The 15,490-nt window shown below is 36.7% G+C and overlaps 1 protein-coding gene across 3 annotated transcripts in view; it reads right to left on the bottom strand.

Annotated features, from left to right (window-relative positions):
• Positions 1-15,490, bottom strand: part of ppp2r2ba (protein phosphatase 2, regulatory subunit B, beta a) — a 52,852-nt gene that overhangs the window by 3,130 nt on the left and 34,232 nt on the right. For 2 of the 3 annotated variants that reach the window (XM_043257876.1, XM_043257877.1), the window contains exons 2-6: positions 7,759-7,856; positions 6,246-6,411; positions 5,670-5,782; positions 2,048-2,225; positions 1,762-1,926 (exon numbers count right to left, since the gene is read on the bottom strand). In XM_043257876.1, the coding sequence (XP_043113811.1) occupies positions 1,762-1,926; positions 2,048-2,225; positions 5,670-5,782; positions 6,246-6,411; positions 7,759-7,856 (720 nt within the window). Of the gene's footprint in view, positions 1-1,761; positions 1,927-2,047; positions 2,226-5,669; positions 5,783-6,245; positions 6,412-7,758; positions 7,857-9,590; positions 9,738-15,490 lie in introns of those variants that run through there. The other variant, XM_043257878.1, reaches the window with a different exon arrangement.

The raw sequence follows: 15,490 nt of genomic DNA, 5'->3' as shown, positions 1-15,490 counted from the left end.
TGGATGGAAGGAGCAACACACACGCACACACCATGCAATGGAGAAGACATTGAGGAGGCCTTTCCTGAGGCAGACTGGCACATCCGCCTGCTGTGAGATCATGTACCAAGGAAAAATTGACAGATGTGTGTATAATTTAGGTCAGTGCGGTGCTGGAGATGCAAACCAAGGCTAAAAACGAAGCCCTCACAGTTGTTACCCCCTCCAGCAAATCTGGCCTTTTAAAATTCAGCAGCAGTATGTAAATATCTATTCAACAGGATGTGAACACATGGACCAGTGAGCACGTCGATAAAACGAAGGAAATGACCAAATACTTTGAGCGGTGTGAAAACTATAGGCACAGCTATCTGCCCTCGAGCATTGATTTTTATGCCAAGCTTAAATGTCAATGCATTCAATCTGATCATCAAATGCACATGAAAGCCTCCCACCGTAAAGTGGAGACCAGAGCCGCCTACGCCGTAGGAAATGGAAATGTGTCAATTTGTGGTTATCAATTCAGCCATGTGCAGCCAAAGGAGATGCCACTGTATTCCACCCGTACAGGTTCATCAGTCTGCATTGTGTCCAATCCCCAAATGAAATTAGCCAGTTAAGCTCAAGAAGACACAATCATATTAAAAATTAGCATAATCCTCACCTCCAATGCCCTCGCCCTAGGTGGAAGAGAGGCTAATCCCTGACATGCCGTATGCAGTGGCTGTGTTCTCTAGAGACCGGAGTCTTTCTGGAACCGTACTGGCCCTTGCATTTGGATTTAATTTAAAATGGTCTAAAATATGTTAACGATTTTAAAGAAGCTTTATTAGTGGTGTTTGCTAAGGCAAGCATTACTATTGCTATTATTGTGGCTTTGTTCAAATCCCTAATCCTAAGTATTAAACGTTGATGCATAATAACTCAACCTGCAGAATTTGTGCTAGAGACATGAATAATAAGTCAAATCCTACAGTTTGGTCAGGAGATGCTGTGCTATTATTTTTCTAAGCAATCAGCCTTTTGTTTCTTTCTGCTGCATTTCAGCAGATTATCACAATCAGGCTGAAACAACCGAGAATAACGAAACGTCGCAAATCTGTTTATCTCAAAGCCTGAGATTTTAAAATGATCTCATGCCTTTCTCATTAAATTGTTCCATAATCAAAGTTATCTGAGTTAAGATACAAAACTGCATGTGTTGGTTAGGTATGTTTTGAAGCACAGCTGCTGGTTTGAGTTGGTTTAAGATGGTCATGAGCAGGATCAACTCATGACCAGCTAAGAACCATCTTAAACCAGCACACGACCAGCCTAAACCAGCAGTTATTCTTCAAAACATACCTAACCAGCATATGTTGTGATTTTAATTTTTTTGTTGTTGTTGTTATTTTCTGGTTTTCAGTTTGTATTTCTTTTAAAATGTTTTTAAAAGACATTTCACCACGATTGCATTTATTAGAATAAGTATTAAGTAAGAAACACTAATAATGTAAAATATTACAATTTAAACAAACTATGTATTTTTTATGTATTTTTAATATAAAACACAATTTATTTCTGTGATGAAAAAACTGAATTTACTCTAGCCTTCAGTGTTCTTCAAGAATCTTTCTAAGCTGATCTGGTTTTGTAGAAAACACCTGATACTGCTTCTCAATATTTTTGTGAAAATAAGTTTTCTTAGGATTCTTTTATAAATATGACACCAAACCTTTGAACAACAGTGTGTGGTAGTCTCATGTATGACAATTTTTTTCTTCTAGGCTTGCACTGACTTACATTTTGAGTGGTTGTCACAGAGCGCTGATGCCCTCATGTCACACAGCCGTATGGAGCCTTTACTGCTACTGTAGACAAAGGTGTTGCACTGGTGAGGGTGAAACTCTGCTGCCGTTATCACCTCCGTCAGCTCTTCCATGTTCGTTGGTTTAATGTCTACAATGTCTAAAAAAAGCAGCTCAGGAAAACCCATCAACTTGTCGGTTTAGCACAGTAGATGGGCCCACTACTAAACTTTCTATTACAAAAGCAGCTTACTGTCAAATTAAATGACACGAAAGGATACTGAAGCTTCTGTTTGTGATCTCCAGGTTCCACAAGTTGATCCTCAAGTCATCGGTGGACATAAAGGTCTCATAGTCGCTGTTGACAGAGATGGAGTTGATGTGGTATGTGTGTGCATTGGAAAACACTCTCCGAGGTGTTGCCTCAACCATGAGGTCCATGGGCCGCAACACTGGCACCTGAGAGAAGACAAGAGGAAAAAAGGTTTGAATCTGCTGTAACAATCACAACAGCCACAACACAGTCATCCCTTATCCAGAAATTGTTGGTCACATCACCACTAGGGACTCTCTTGTCGTTCATCAGCAGGAACTGGGACATACATAATACAGCACAACTCTATTTAAAGAATGCTGAATTAAGCAGCAGGTCAGAACAGACAGTTTTGTTTATTTTTGTATTAATTTTTTTTTTTATTTTAAAAGTATTTTCAGCCATCAAGTATGATATTCTGGACTTTAATGCAAACTGAAGACTATTAACTACCTACTTTAATTAACACAAGGAGGAAAACTAAGCTACTCAAACCATATCATGGGGTCTTTAATAATTAGTAGAACTGATTAAAAATGCACGATTAAACTTTTTTTTTGTAGAGTTCTATATTTGGTACCTCACATCTAATTGGAGCTAATGACCATTATGATGGTGCTCGATGTGCTTTTGGCATTTTGTGGGCTGGGACCATCCAGCGGGACACATTTTATAAAAGTCCACTGAACTGCACTTTTTGCTATGAGCTGGTGCCCAGAACAGCACCAATGCTTCACCCGCAGGTCCTAATTGCAGTATGCAGATGCGGCCTGTTTAACTGATGCAGCGCATGTCGTTCCAAAAAGAGGGTCACTCATTACCACATCACAGAAGCACCTCTGCCTTATGTGAGAGGCATTCAAAACTGCCTTTAGGCTTTTAAACACTATTGTAATATTTTAGCTGCATCCAGATAACAAGCGTAAATGATTCAGTGCTAGGGGATGACTGTAGTGAGCTCTTAAAGTTGAATATGCATATTAGGGTTGTTTCAGTTTAGCTGTGCACGCTCAAGTGCACACATTAGAATTTCATGTGCTGTTTGTTTATCGTGCCGACAGATTTATATGTCATCCTTTTATTATTCTCTGCATAAGATGGCACACCCATGGACCACCCACAGTTTATTCACTGACCATCTGATGCTTTCATAAGCATCTGATATTATTTTCATATGGGTGCAATATATGGCTTTTAGGAAGAAAATTGAGGAATATACTTAACTCTATTTAGTTGTGATTACAGAAGTTTCAAGAACTGTATGCTTTCAATAGTTATTGAGTGACAAAAGACATGAATTTATTTTTGCATTAGTTATGTTTTTCAGCAATTTAATTGTGTTTAAATAGCTGTATAGGAATTATATTAATAATACAAATTTAACAAACACTTTAAAATAAGGCTAATTAGTTAACAACATTAATTAGCATGAACTAGTAATGAACAATGCTGCATTAATCTTACTTAATGCTAATTTCAACATTATTAAAATCACAAGTTAGGTGTCTGTTAACATTAGTTAGTGCACTGTGAGCTACCATGAACTAACCATATTTTTATTAACCAATGTTAAGATGAACAAATACTGTAATAAATGTATTGTTCATTGTTTGTTCCTATTAGTTAATACATTATCTAATGTTAACAATTGACACCTAATTGTACCGATAATACCAATAATTAAAATAATTTTAAGTTTGCTGAGGACAAATACTGGACCCTTGCCTCCTGGCTGAAAATCATTGCTTTAAAACAGCATTAACTGTCATTAGCTTTCAGTTATTTTTAGAATAAGCTGGAAACATTATGTTGATACACTTTTAAAAATAAAGTCTATAGAAGGACAAATTTTGGGCTCCCTAATTAAATTCTTATATTTTTTCACCTAGTGTGAAGACCATTTTAATAAAATAAATAATTTATCATGCATTAGAAAGTTTTAATTAATGTTAAAGATTCTTTGTGGTACCATCAGAGCCTTTTTTAAGAGTGTACTCAGATGTCTGTCTTCTCCTCACACTAACATCTAAGGAGGTCCCCCTGTTTCTAATGTCTATTGAGAGAAAATAACCTCCTGTGCCAAATTTACTGTCTCACATTAGTTCAAAGAGCAAACAGATCACACAGGAGGAAAGCAGAGCGCAAAAAACTATGGAACAGATAAGAAAATGCATTTATTATCTACCACTGAGACGAGCAGGGGGATGGGGGACTGGCCAACACCTTTGCTTTCAGATTTTATGGCACAGACAGCATTAGTAGGTCAAATATCATAAGAATCCAGTTTGATTCGCTGTATTGTTATAAAAGGTCAGGTATCGCTGGCTTTAAATGGCACACCGGTCAGATCTTGTATCACGTCAGCTCATAGACTGCAGAAACTAGACCATTGCAAACCTTAGGGGTAAAACTGCATACTGAGACAAGAGTAAGATCACAGCGCTGGCACTAGAGACTGCCAGAACACATGACGTGTGTCTCATCTCTCCCCTCCTCCCTCACTACCGGAGCTCCACGATAAACCCGTCTCTGCATCTCCACCACACATACATTTCACGGTCCAAATGGGATTGCCGTCCGCTCCGTGCCATCACCTCGGTGTCAGGCTAATCTTCTGCCCGGACAGACAATGGTGAAGGAGTGGAGTGCTTTAATCCATTAGGCCGTGGAGCAGAAAACAGACACCGCACCAAACATTAATGGGTACTCGGAGTCGCGCCCTCTTTGTATCTGTATTCAATTTGGAGGGATGAGTGGAGAACGAGTGAGAAGGAGAGCAGAGGGAGGAATGATTGGGAGCCCCTTCACTGCACATTATCGTCTGTCTTTGTCCTTGCTGTTTGATTATGAATGAATGCCTTTTGGTCGCTGACAGCTCATCATTTGTCAGCATTGGTGCTGAACACAGAGAATGAGATTTTCATGTGAGAATGCGAGAGAACAGAAGCAACTTCTCAAAGCATTAATGAGAACACGCACCAGCAGATTTATAATAAACCTCTGACTTCCAGGTATGAGATTGAAATAGATGTTCTTCAGTGGAGGATGAAGTATAACTGTCTGCCATTTCAGCTTTTTCCTAAAGCTAACTACATATTTCAGAATGCATTATTTTCAGCTGAACCACTGAAAATGTAGACAAAACCTTGGAAGGACTTGTAAAATCACAAGAATTTAAATTATGTTGAAGAAAGAGAAGCATGTTTTAAAGGATATTCCTATTTCCTGTATCATTCTTATTACTGTGATGAAGTAAAAAATAATAATTACTTGAATGGGTAATGTAATCACAAATCATTGTAGTTTTACAAATTTTCATTTATGCAAATTTGAATAAAAACATTATATACCCTAATGAGATTTTAATGATAATTGGTAATTAATTGTCATGAAAATAATGTCACAAAGCAAGCGTTATTAATGCTCTTAGATATAGGCTTCATTTACTTTATGCAAAATATAATGTTTTTATTTTCTTTTGTTCTCTGTCAGAGTCATGTTCTAAAATATCCAGCGAACAGATATAAATATTAAGTATCCATATAAACATTTTTTGGGCTTGCATGTGGTGATAAGACTAGCATGCTAACCCGTAATGTTGTGATGGTGGCTGGGTCTCTGATTCTTCCATCTTCATCCTTCAGGTTATATCCCTCCGGTCTCTTATCCCTCTCACTGATCTTCCACAGTTTCACAGTTTTATCTGAAATAAACCATTACACACAGAGCAGCCTAAGTATATCATTTGGAAGCAAGCAAAGCATGATAAAAAGAAAAATTGAGAGAAAGAAAAAAATAAGAAGGTGGGCAGTGGGAAATTTTGCAGTCTGTGGAACACAATCTGGCACACGGCTGGAAAAGATCCAGCACCAACAGAGAATGTAAACCGTAGCCATACCATCTGAACGTGGGGAGATGTATGATGTCATTGGAAGGCTTGACTGTTCCCTACTGCTCCAACAATCTTTTGTTAAAATCACAGCGGCTATCACTTATAAATAACAGCTCATATTAAGAATGAGATCCTAGTTTGCTGTCAAACGCATTTGTTATTCTAATTTAGCTCGGACCTCACTGGTTATTTTCTTTTGTGCTCCATGAAAGAAAGTCAGTCATACACATTGGGAGCAATGCGAAGATGAGAAAGATCTCAAACATAGACTCACCATTGGTGGAGAGCAGGAAGTAGGCAGCATTCTGCTGAGGCAGCCAGCGTATCTTATTGATCTTTTCCTCAATCTCTAAACTCTTCAGGTAGTCAAACTCCGGCTCGTGACTCTGAAACGTGCTGTAAACATTATACTCCCCACGTCTGTGAGGCTGGTTCTTGCTCTGGGGGCGAAAGGAGAGAAATCATCTAAGTTGAGCTGTGTAGCTCATTAGTAACATATGTTGTGTTGTGCTTGCATATAGCTACTATATGGGGGGATCTGTGGCAAAATAACTTTGTTATTGGTAATGGAAAGCATAATCACATTAGTCAAAAATATGTAATAAATGAACACGCACAGGACAGAGTATGTGTAGAACTTGGTAAATAATGAGCACTGAGGTCAATGGAAATCTGCAGAGCTGCCTGTGAATATCGCATAATGTGCTGCTGATTCTGTTAATGGCTAATTGCAGGTTTCCCGGTCACAGTTGGACTATTACATTAATGCATTCGCAATCAATGGCAGACTGGAAATAAGGAAGTTTTCAAGTTGGGAACCATCAAAATCAATAACTGTGTAAACCACTCATGCAGTTAAATTAAAGTAAACAGAGAAGGAGTCCCTCTCTAGAGGGGGCTGTAAGAATCCACCCATGTGTGGGAAGTAGTGTTTAGGGCATTGCAAAGAAGAAGGCATATGCACTTGACTATATTGGCTAACAGCATAGCATCTAATTTAATGGAAGAATAAACTGAATTTAACAAAAAAATAAGTATCTACAATTTGTGGCGTTACAGTAGTTCAGAAGTGACAGTTTTCCGAGTTACAAGCTATTTTTCCAACGAGTAGCAGTGTAGCGTGACCAGACATCAAAACATTTTATTGCTCACAGCTTTACTAAATGGTTCTCTCTCTCTCTCTCTGTCTCTAGTTAATTTTAATGAATCTGGTTCCTTCTAGGGTTTTTACGTATAAATGAATAGAATCAAAAAAGGATTCACTGATTTGAAATTCTACATGCCATTTATACCTCTAAAAGCAGAGTATTTCTGGTGCGTGCAGGACCCGATTCAAATTCTATACAAAATGGCTACATCTGTAACTATACTAATTTAGGATGACTTTAAATGCTGCTGTTTATTGCTACTATATTTTTAAATCTGCTCTTTATGCTGTTTAAGATGCTGTCTTCCTAACTGAAGTAAATGTTCGGTGAACTATCCCTTTAATTTACTTTAGTCTAGCTAACTTCAAATCTTCCCTTTTTAATGACCAAACACCTGAAAAATAAAAGCTTCACGTCCGAGCATGTGCACCTCAGCTTCACAGAGACCTCACCTGTGTTAGTATTGTGTGTCTATTGAAACCCTGTTAAAGGCCAAAGGAAGTTGTTACTGGGTGTGGCTCTGTGGTTTTTGCTCACACAGTAATGAAAGCACTGATTTTATTGACTTGCTATCTTGCTATACAGCGCTCTTATTTACATGAATGAATGCATGTGAAATATTTTATGGTTTTATCTTACCTCTTGCTCCCTTTGGAAAACCACAACTCTTCCTCCCTTGTCTCCTGTGGCCAAGAGCTCTCCAGTAGAGTTAAACTCCACAGTAGAGATGATGTCAGCTGCAAGAGATCACAAGAGAGCCTTTATGTATACAAGACTTACCACTCTCTCTAAATGATAATGTTGGGTCAGCTGGTCATTATCGTAAAATAAACCACAAGAAGTTGACCTTGTATATCTCTGAAGAGGTTTATTTGGAGGTTAATGGCGGTTAATTACACATCTACTTACCACACACATAAATGGACATGAAATATTGATTTGATTTTATTATATAACAGGAAAAAGACTGAAGTAATATAAAAGACTAGTGATAGGTAATTGGTTAATTACACAGCATCATAAAAAATAGTGTGCAACACTTTAATATAGGACCAATTCACACTTATTAGCACTAGTTTCTGATAAGTATGACTGTTATTGGCTTTTTATTAGTGAAGCACATATTCTGCATTGCATATTATAAATCCCTAATCCTAATACCTAAACTTAACAACTATTTTAATAACTTAATAATCAGCAATTTAGGAGTGGATTGAGGGATAGTCATAACTGATGGTTTGCTAATAGTGAGAACTGGACCTTAAAATAAAGTGTGACCGTTTGCTATCACTGATATTAGACAATGATATGTGAAAAAACTGAAAAATACAAACTGAATACAAGACTGAATATGACATCTGAAAGTCACAATGACAAAAAAGTGCTCGGTTTCTCTTTTGTTTTCTTCTCCACAAAGCTATTATGTGGTCCCTGACAGCTTCATTCATGCAGGTTTGGAAAGACATACAGGTGAATAATTTTTTCATTGAACAATTTTTTTAATTTTACATCGGAATAATGCATTTTGCCAGAAGAATATTAACTCATAGGACAGTTATTCTCACGTCTGCTCCAGACTATTTTTATAACACGATAGTGCTGGGAATGTGTTATAAAATATTCAGACAGGGCCATTGTATTCTGCAATACCAGAACGCAATAAATAATAAGCTTTGTTTAATCTAGTAATCACAGCAGAATTAAAAGCTTCCATACGTGCATTTGTTTGTCAAACAACATGTGATTTGCAGGAAAACAGCAATTAGTCCTCCATCTGCATGCTTATGTTAAAAGCAAGCGCATGGTTATTATCTGCCTCTTTTAGCTGTCAATACCGATCGGAGAAAAAAGGTGTTCTAGTGCCCCACATTTGTGAGAAAATAGGTTAAAAGAGACTTAGGAAAAAGAACTGAACTTTTTGGGCACATAAATAATACAAACACACAAATAATCCCTCAAAATCATTTTATGGTAGCCTGGATCAAACAAGAAGGCTGAAAAAAATATTCAATGCACTTAAACAGATAAAGAGAGCACGAGCTGCCATTCCCTCAGCATGAACAGCTCTGAATTCTCCGCCCCTCCAGAGAGAGCCGACGCTCCCCTCCTCCGACTATGATTCTCCTTCCATTCATTATCATCTGACACAGAAATACACAACATCCTTCACGTTCAACACTAAATCCACGGGATTCACCACCGAGGACAGAAACTGCCACACAATTTACATACGACAGGATTAGCTCGAGACATCTAATAAATCAGACTAGAAAGACTGATTATAACGCTGGTACACAGAGAAAGAGAAGCAAATTCATCTATCAAAAAACATCTTTCATCTTTTCCAGGCATACGATAAAAACGAGCAATAGGGAGCAAAACGCCACAAATGTTGTGATTGATTCTGTTCATCCAAATCTTACCGAACCTCTAGATTCTAGGCTAACTGCATCTGTAGGAGGGTTTCCTACCTTTAAGAAATCGTCTTTTATCCTCCTCAAAAAGATGCATTTGTTTGAAGGCTGGTGAGCTCAAAACAGCAGATCACATTATTCTGTATTGTTCTGCTTACAGTAGAAATTGTACAGACTTGCTTTCGTAGATGTTGTGTCTTTAGTGGAATCCGCTTATGAAAGACGGAGGGGTTGAGATGTAACAAGTAGGAAAGCGTGCTTCATTTTTTTTTTTTTTTTTGAGAACCCACACACCCTCAATGGATTTATTGCTTGCTGAATTGAAAATGGGAGGAAATGGTTGCCATGGAGACCCCTTCCATTACTCTAGTGCTACATTTGACTGAAAGACTTTGCTGCATATGTTAACCAGACTGAACGCGTGGTTTACAACGTCTGATGCCGGTCAATAGCACAGTGGGGGAGAGACAGAGAAAATGTAGGCTATTTTTGACCGTTTTTACTGAATGCTGCAATAAACAGTCCTGAAATATGGTCACAAATAGCTGAGGAACTGGATGATTTGTGCACAGCAGCACATTAATTCCTACTGTACGTTATGATGCTTGCTGTTTATTTAATGCAATTTTAGTGTAATTTTTTTATTTTAATGTAAAATCTAAATATGTTTTATATAAGCATTTTTAGTTATTTAATTTTATTTAATTTAAGTACATTTATTTAAGATATTACTATAAAATAAATCATAAACACAGCATAAAAAAGAATATGTAGATGCTATATATTATACAATTATGATAAACACTTCAGAAAACAAATTAAGATATATTTTTGAAATCCGAGAGTTCTGAATGTGTGTTGAAGACTGACAGAAATGGAAAGAAATTGTTATTTTTGTTTTCTTTGTGCAAAAAAAAGTAGTTTTCTTTGTGCAAAAAAAATTCTTTGTGCAAAAAAAAGCTTTATAACATTACAGTTGAAGCACTGATGTCGCATGGACTATTTTAATGAAGTTTTTAATACCTTTCTGAACCTTGAAAATGTGAGTAGTGTAGCTTTCTATGTGCTTGGATTTCATAAAAAAATACGTGATGAATAATGTCTTATTGGTCTCAAATGACATGAGGGAGAATAATTAATGACAGAATTTCATTTTTTGGGTAAAGTGTCCCTTTAAATTCTACTATTGATGAACAGAGGAATCAAAGAATGAGACATGAGAAGAAACTTTGCTGTCCTACTGAAGTACAATAAAGGACTCTAAATGGGTGGATTCGGACATGGGGGTCCTATTATTTTACAGGCATGTTACTAAATGATTGCTGCATTGTCCTGTAGTCGGCATAAACATCCGTTATTCCCTTGCCTAAATGAAGCAGATTTTCAATGTCTAAGCCCATTGATCTGGACACTGTATTTCTTATCTTTGTGTGCACAGAACAAGACTATGAAACCCCCTGCTTCTTGAGGGAGGGTGAGTTATAGAATAAAATCGCTATAGTCCAGACCACACAGCACATTTGTTAACTCATTATCGTTCTGTCCTTTGTTTCTCAACAGTGAGGCGCTTTCAAAGAGCTGGATGTCACGTAAGGAGATGATACCGAAACAGCTCTTGGATGAGGCAACGTTTCATCAATCGTTGAGGTGCACCTGACCGTAGACCCTCTGCTTGGCAATAACGCAGGCCTTTTCTCATTATAAACACATTAGCACACTGCAGTCTGAGACAGGGAGAAAACTGATGACAATGTTTTAATGAGTTTGCTCAATTACAGACATGTTATTCCTCATCTTACACTCAAGGATAAATGGGACAGCAGAGAAGGAAAGGGAAATGTGTGGAGAGTGGGGGGTGTCCTATAATCAAAGCATCTGTTGACTCGGAAAGAGAGAGTGATTTCATAAAAGCAATTTCAAGGCCCTGTAGTCCAGTGTTACTGTTTGACAAGAAAATATCCGGGAAAAGGGTAGTTCTCGATACGATATCCCTATTTGACTTACTTCAGTGACTCAGAAGAACAGTAGGGGTGTGGGTGAATATCACACAAAAAAAGTCTTAGGGTATTTTAGGGTAGTAAATTATTATTATTTTCATGAAAAATTCGCAAGACCATAAATAACTTGTTCTCTTTACTGTGAAGTGAATAATAGTTTAACAGCTTTAATATGTATGCCTGTTCATATTTAATTTATGCAAATTCTATTTAAATTAATTTATGCTAATATAATAATATAATTTAATCAGTTTTTCTTTCCAACTTAAAATCTAATATCCCCACAATGTCTGGATGCATTCATAATGTGAATCTTTAAGGAAAATCTGGTATTTATTTTAATGTCCAGTTCTCGCTATTGACAAAATATTATCTATGTGTTTTGCTTTAATAAACTGCTACTTTGCTGCTCATTAATATTTAGTAAGGCAGTTGTTTAGGTAGGATCAGGGATGTAGAATATGATCATGCAGAATTTTATTAGTATATCGGTAATATCGGTTAATAATGCTAATAAATTCAATTAATAGAGTGAACTGGTCCCAATACTTATGTGTTACCGAAAATAAATTAAATAAGTAAAACAAATTAATTATTCTAAAGTGGGCTTCATTTCTTAAACAAAATATCATTTCTTATTTCTTCCTTTAGGGGTGAAACATGATGCAGGCATGTTTTTGGTTTTGTGGGATTCAGAGGGAATCAGATGTTACGTCTGACGTCCTACAGGTTAGTCATCTATTTTGAATGTCTTTATGCTTAGCTGCCTATGACAAATAAAGTGGGCAATGCATTGCAGAGTGCAGTCAATAAATCCTGCGGGCACCCATGTCTGCAACAGCAGGGTCAAAGGTCAGGGTCTCATATACCCAGAGTGCTTCTGGGAAAGAACGATCTCTCTCGTGCTGTAATTTGCAGCCGCTCTCATTACTCACACGCCATAAAGTGGGTTACCGTGCCAACCTGTCTAATCCCAGCAGCCCCGGCAGCTCCTGAGCATGTATGATCATGGTTTCCCTAGTACAAAGGCATCATGGGAAATACCAAAATTATAATGATCAGAATTGCATATTAGCTAATTTAACTGCAACATATATATATACATATATACATATATTCTATGTATGAACAAAATAATCAAAGATGTGCACTGAACTGAAATAATTGGTTTCGGAAGATTTTTCACTCCCCTCAAAACCTGTTAAATTTCACAAAGAGTAACATTTTTTTTTATTATTTGTGAAATCTTGTAATCTTGCAAAATATTTTTTCCAGTGTAGCATATTTGAAATGTTTAGCATTATACAATACATACACATACATTTCCAACAAAAAGTAAGCTCTCTGCATAATGCTAGTATTCCATTCTGAACACAGCTGGTGTGTAAGTCTAATATAGTCACACATAGCTTATATTGATTTACACATTGATTTTTTTTACCTTCACAAAGCCAAAATGAGAATGAGATTAAGCTGATGCACCATATCAAGACGTTAAATGGCACTATGTAGTGAAAGGGGACAGCAGGTCAGCAAAGATTGGGAAAAAACAAGTGGAATGCACTCTGAAGTGTAGCCCTCACAAACAGTCAAGATCTTATTGAGGTTTCAGCATAGCACAGCTGTCTGAAACACAAGAGAGAGGCTGGTTTGTGGAAAAGTAGGTCAGTCGGAGTCTGCTGAGCCAGTCTCAAACTAAAGAACATCCAATCATTTCCAAAACACAAAATCAATGCTTGTTTTGAACTTAAGCCAAATGAAATGATTGTGTGTAAATCCTGTGTGGAAACATGTCTGCATGGAATCTGCCGTTATAACAGACCTGATAGAGCACTGTGTTGTAATGCACAGTTACGTTGTCTGTGAGATTAGAGCCCTTTTGCTGAGTTCAGCACCTTAAAGGATCAACCCGTAAAAGAAGATTACAGCTGCCTTAACGTATCTGTTCGCAGAAATGTTTTACATCTATTCAGACTGCTAGATTGCTTTGGTGAGCAAACAGTGTTCAACAACATTGTATGGGACAGATTATAGGGTTAGATCGGCCAAAAAAATAGAAATTCTGTTTTCATTTAATCACCAACATATATGACTTTCTTTTTATGAGATGTTCATGTTTTTTTTTATTAAATAAAATTGAATGAGGACAGACATCAGACTCAAAAAACGCTATCAGGTATTTCATACATGTACATAGAATAGATTTTAGAGAAACAGAGTCTAAAAACATCTTATTTTTCTACATATAGACAACGATGGAAAGGCTAAATATATTTTAATATATATATATATATATATATATATATATATATATATATATATATATATATATATATATATATATATATATATATATAAACAATCGGTCATAATTTCTAGAAAAAATACTGTTCACAAGATTGAATAATAGGATTTTTTTTTTTTTTTATGTGTGTGTTTTTATAAATTAAATAATATATTTATGATCATTCATGTAATCACTCATTTATTATTCACATGTGGTATTTATTTAAGATGCTTTCATGTAGTTTTTTAATCAAGATTATCATTCACTTACATTTTTGCCTTTATATAAGGAGAAAAACCATGTAAGATTGTAGTAAGCAAAGTAAGCCATTACAGAATTTTCATTTTTGGATGCACTGTTCCTTTAAATTTCTTCTACACTGTATAACATACACACTGAACTTCCCCCGCAAATTAAAGACTGCATGCGAGATCGCTCAAGTGTGCCCAGATCTGTCTTTATAATTAAATTTTCATGGATCTGTGTCCAGAAAATTCCCCATATTCACTCTCAATGCGTTGCTGCCGTGTTATTTAGACTGTAGATTAAACTGCTGGCCAAAAGCTATGGTGAATGAATCCAACAGGGTCCTGTTGTGATAACCATATACTGTACAATAGCTTAGTTTTACTGTTAAATTAATATCAGAAAGGAAACACATGATGCTTTTGATGTTCCTTCTTTTTCTTTTGATATTGATTGAAGAATCTATACTTTACAGCCAGAACAGCAAACAAAACAACACGAGGTAGACAACACCTGCTGTTTTGTTAACGTCTCTGGATTGTATCGATAGACGATTCCAATGTCTGGTGGTTTTAAAGGCAATGGAATAAAGACTTGCCTTTGGCCCGCTGCTGAATGATGCCGGTCTGGACCAATTTCACCAGACATGGGTGTGATTTGAGCTGGTTATAATAAGCTTGACCACCTGCTGATCGACAACAATGTCAGTGACTCTCTGATACACACAGTCACGGTGCTGCCTGCATCCAGCCACAGCGCTGAGAGAGAGACTGAGAGCAAAAAAAAAAAGCTAATTAACCTTATTTCTTGGAAAAATGCCCTGTGGAAATGGGAGAGAGAGGTGGTGCAGGCCTCTAGGGAATGGAAAGGGAGGGTGAATATGTGTTGTGCGTGTGTCTAAGAGAAAGAGCAGAGAGAAAGGGCGCATGTAGGGGGCTGAACTTCGAGCAGGGAAAACTGGTTTGAATTTCACACATCATTAACAAATACATAATTTAACTACAGATGTGGAGAACCGAAGCTGTAGGACACCACAGAGAACATAAGAAAAGAGACAGGCTGTGTGTGTTTATAGCACCACATTTAAATTTAGTGCATCCCATTGACTGGGTACTAAAAAGAAGTACATTTGGATAGTAAAATATAAAGGTAGAAGACTCGCAATGGCTGCATTTATTTGATCAAAAAAGAGACAATAGTAATCAAATATTAGGGAATATCTCTTAGGAATAAAGGTACAAAAGCTGTCACTGGGGTGGTACCTTTTCAAATGGAACATGTTTGTACCAAAAGGATAAATTTTGGTACTTTAAAGATATATATTAGTACTTAAAGTGTACATATTTGAACCTAATAGGTATAAAAGGTAGGGATAAAAAACCTTTTGAAAAGGTACTGCCCCAGTGACAGCTTTTGAAACTATTTTC

This window comes from Puntigrus tetrazona, chromosome 14, assembly GCF_018831695.1.
Source record: "Puntigrus tetrazona isolate hp1 chromosome 14, ASM1883169v1, whole genome shotgun sequence".
Taxonomy (NCBI): Eukaryota; Metazoa; Chordata; class Actinopteri; order Cypriniformes; family Cyprinidae; genus Puntigrus; species Puntigrus tetrazona.
Note: the sequence above shows the minus strand (reverse complement) of the source record. Positions and strands in the feature narration are given on the sequence as shown.